Below are 4,078 nucleotides of genomic sequence, written 5' to 3'. Positions count from 1 at the left end.
ATTATATATTATATTATATTATATTATATTATTATATTATAAAAAATAAAATACTTTATTGATTTGTTTGCTGTCACCGCTGTTATGGTTTGTGGAGAAGGTGTTCTGCTTTTTGATGCAAATAGTGATTTAAAGCTGGACATGACGCAGATAATGAGAAACCACAATGATGGTCAAAGTGCAGTTGTTTAGAGAACTCCAATCAATATAATGTATTATATTATAAAAAATAAAATACATTATTGATTTGCTTGCTGTCACCGCTGTTATGGTTTGTGGAAAGGGTTTTCTGCTTTTTGAGGCAAATAGTGATTTAAAGCTGGACATGACACAGATAATGAGAAACCACAATGATAGTCAAAGTGCAGTGGTTTAGAGAACTCCAATCAATCATGTAGTGTTTTTTTCGTTTTGTTTTGTTTTTTACAGTGCTAAGCTAAATATTTGGATTTTTGTATGTATGTGTGCTTACATACAGTATATAGTCATTTGTGTGTCAGTGTTGTTCTTCCTCTCATTCAGGAACTGTGTGTCGGTCTGGCTGTGGTCCCAGCCCTCTTTCCTGGCTGTGTAAATAGAAAAGTAGACCCTAGCTGCAGGAGAACAGCACACAGGTGGAGATAGGAAACAAGCAAGTAGGCGAAAACAAGAGTGCGTTTCATCCCATACTACTGAAGCCCCCAGAGAGCCCCTCATTTAGGACAGCATAGAGCAGGCTGGCACTTGGCCCTCTTGCCTCTGGATAACTATGGCAAGGTGGCTCAGGGGTCGAGGGACCACTCCTCACACTCTCACTATTTGTTTTAAATGCAGGCTTTTGATGGATCGGTCCAAATTTTTTTCTTTTGGCAGAGAGCCGTGCAGTCTGTGGTCAGTGGCTTCACTGGAAGGTCCAGGACATTGCATCAATGAGTAGCTATGCTTATTGGTCTTGATGGCAAGGTTCTTGTACTGTAGTGCTTTAAAGTGATGGACTGTAGTGCTCCTTAGAGAGTTTTTAAAATCTATTCATGACTTGACATTAATTGGAACACACAAAAATAATACAGTGATTTATGTACTTAGTGAGAGATTTTTTTTTTTTTTTTTTCTTTTTTTTTTTGAAGTGGCGCAAGCTGGAACTTTTCATGCATGTTGGAAAAATGCAGTTTGCAGCCATTTTTGGTATAGCTACACTCTAAAAAATGCTGGGTTGTTTCAACCCAATGTTGGGTCAAATATGGACTAACCCAACTGTTGGGTTAAATTTTGGTTACATTTTTAAATTAACTTTTTAACCCAACAGTTGGGTTAGTCCATATTTGACCCAACATTGGGTTGAAACAACCCAGCATTTTTTAGAGTGTAAATTTAAGCACAGCTACAAAGTAGGCAGACACCTTAAAGCTCAAAGGAATCATTATATTTTATTGACCAATAAAATTGCTTTAGAACTTGAACAAAATCTAATTAGATATGTTACTATAATAGTGCAATGAGAGAGTCCTATATCACATGGCACCACTGCACCATGTGCTTTATTTTATAAAGTGAGATTTTATGAAAACCACTGTAATACTTCTCTTATTAGTTAATAGAAACAGAAAAAAATATATATATGGCTTTTAAAACATATTGTATTACCGTAATTAATGTTTTACATATTACTGTAAAACATTTATGCCTGTGCAAAGGTATTATTTCCAAACTTAATGGAAGTATATATTGTGACACTCATTTTTTGTAATATTTATTAATTTATTATAAATTATGATGCTTTATATTCACAAAATTACTTGAATACAGCTCTTCTTCTTTGAACATGTTTTTAACCTCTGTATTAAAATTAATTTGTAATTAATATAAAAAATGAAATTTAATGTAATTAATTTAATATTGTAATGTAATTAATTTAATATAAAAAATATCAGGGTAAAACAACCATCCTTATTTATAATAAAGAATGAATGAATGAATGAATATATAAATAAATAAAAACTTTAATAAAAGAATGCTTGAAAATATTTTTTTATTTTTTATGTCTAAAAATATTTTAACAAAACTAATTTACTGCTTATTGTTTGAATTCATGCTAAAAGTAATAGGTGCGATCAACATGGTAGCTGGTAAAAAAAAATAAAAAAAAACTCCTTACCTTGAAAAAATATATTTAAATACTTTTTTCCTGAAAATAATGATTAAGTACACTCAGAAATAGTAGAACTGACTGCCCTCTTGCCTTCTTCTGAAAAGCCCTTAACTACTTATACTGACAGCATTTTTGTTCCATTTGGATGCAGTTTTCTTATCAGGATCTGTTTTTCAGGTGAAAGTGACAAATTGGTTTGTCTTGAGGATGGACTATGGTCATATCCAGAGGCTTACTGCAAGATTGAGTGTCCGGATCCACCTTCTGTACCCAATGCCACGCTGCTAGTTCCTCAGTGTCATGGAGGCGGGCATGACGTGGGCACTGTGTGCCGCTACAAATGCAACCCGGGATATTACGTCACTGGCACACTCAACAAAAAGCCAAGAAAGTGAGTTGCAGTCTGTATGGTTTGAACTGATTTCTAGGCATAGGTTACTGTGTTGACAAATTGTGAGGGTAAAATATATTTTTCCAGCATCTAGGTTGCTCACATGGTTCTAATAAGATCAAAATCTTACTCCATGTGTTTCCAAATATCTTTCAGCAATGGAGTCAACAGTGTACTTTGATGAATGGTTTGATGGCGTGTTGTTTTGGTATTCCATCCAATCAAGCTATAGCATAATTTAGCACATCTGAGCGGACTAGCGGTTGCACCTGCCTCGTCTTTATGAGTTATTAAAATGGCTGGTAAAATACCTCAGTGTCTTTTAACTGCTTTTAATTGGGCATTAATACCAGAAGCGATAGCCAGCGTGTCTCATAAAGCCATTTAAATGATCCTGTTTATTAAGACCATTGGAATGTTTGTTCTAAAAGGCATTTCATTATGAAGGTTCAGCAAATGGTTTATGACGGTCTAAAGAGAGGTGTTATGCTATTATCAAGGTAGTTTTAGCCTGTGCTTCCGTATGATCTTTCTCAATGAACACTACATCCCAATTTATTTCCTCAGGATTTATTGGCTATTTGGTCATACCTGATGGTTTGTCACATGGCTTAGATGTGAATAAATCCCTTGTGGCTGGAGGAGAATATCATTCAATAAACATAGTAATTGCTGCATTCATGTTGTGCACAAATTCAGACCAGAAGCAGATTGAGAACCTACAATTGCATTTCAGCATGTGTTTAATGTAACAATTCTATTAACTATCTCAAAAATCTAGTGAGCAACCTATTGATACAGCTTTTTTATGCATTTCTCTAATGGTAAACAACAAAAGTATGATACCTTCTAAGGCCATTATTGTTTAATTATGTTTTTATTACATCCTTCTTAAGGCCATTGTTGTTTAATTATGTTTTTTATTCCATAATTAAAAGCATTAAAATTACATAGTTCAATTTATTTAAAAAGGCATTGTTATCTTAGCAACATGTTAGCATCACAAGTAGTTAGGATAGGATGCTCTTTATAGAGACAGACAGCCACACTGTACAAGTTACTAAGATTTTTTTTATTGATTGATTTTTAATTAATATTTTAATTTAGCAAGGATGCAATAAGTACATCAAAAAAGACAGACATTTTATGGAAGATTAAAAGTTAATTGTGAGTTTTTTTTCTCACAATTCTGACTTTTTCCTTAAAATTCTAAGGAAAAAAAGACAGAATTGTAAGATTCTTTTTTTCTCTCTCAATTCTGAGTTTACATATTGCAATTCTAAATTTGCATTTATGCTTCATTTTTTTTTGTTTCCACCACAGAATAAAAAACAAAAATGATAATTGTGAATATTTTGTCTCACATGGCTTAATTTTTTCTCGCAATTCTTAGTTTATATCTCGCAATTAATATAAATCGCAACTGTGAGGAAAAAAGTCAAATGGGAGATAAAAAGTTTCCATAGTTCTTTTGAACTTTCTATTTAAAGAATCATTTACTGATTTAAATGCTTTCTATATTTTTTTTCTATCTATCTATCTATATATATATATATATA

General features: G+C 32.7%; 1 protein-coding gene across 1 annotated transcript in view; it reads left to right on the top strand.

Moving 5' to 3' along the window:
* The window catches only part of LOC107722077 (pappalysin-2-like), a 62,704-nt gene that overhangs the window by 42,877 nt on the left and 15,749 nt on the right, over positions 1-4,078 (top strand). Inside the window, exon 17 of the mRNA XM_016530301.1 lies at positions 2,306-2,519. Within this exon, the coding sequence (XP_016385787.1) occupies positions 2,306-2,519 (214 nt within the window). The remainder of the gene's footprint in view (positions 1-2,305; positions 2,520-4,078) is intronic.

The sequence above is a fragment of the Sinocyclocheilus rhinocerous genome, unplaced genomic scaffold, assembly GCF_001515625.1.
Source record: "Sinocyclocheilus rhinocerous isolate Xijiao unplaced genomic scaffold, SAMN03320098_v1.1 scaffold484, whole genome shotgun sequence".
Taxonomy (NCBI): Eukaryota; Metazoa; Chordata; class Actinopteri; order Cypriniformes; family Cyprinidae; genus Sinocyclocheilus; species Sinocyclocheilus rhinocerous.
This window is presented reverse-complemented; position numbering and strand designations above follow the sequence as displayed.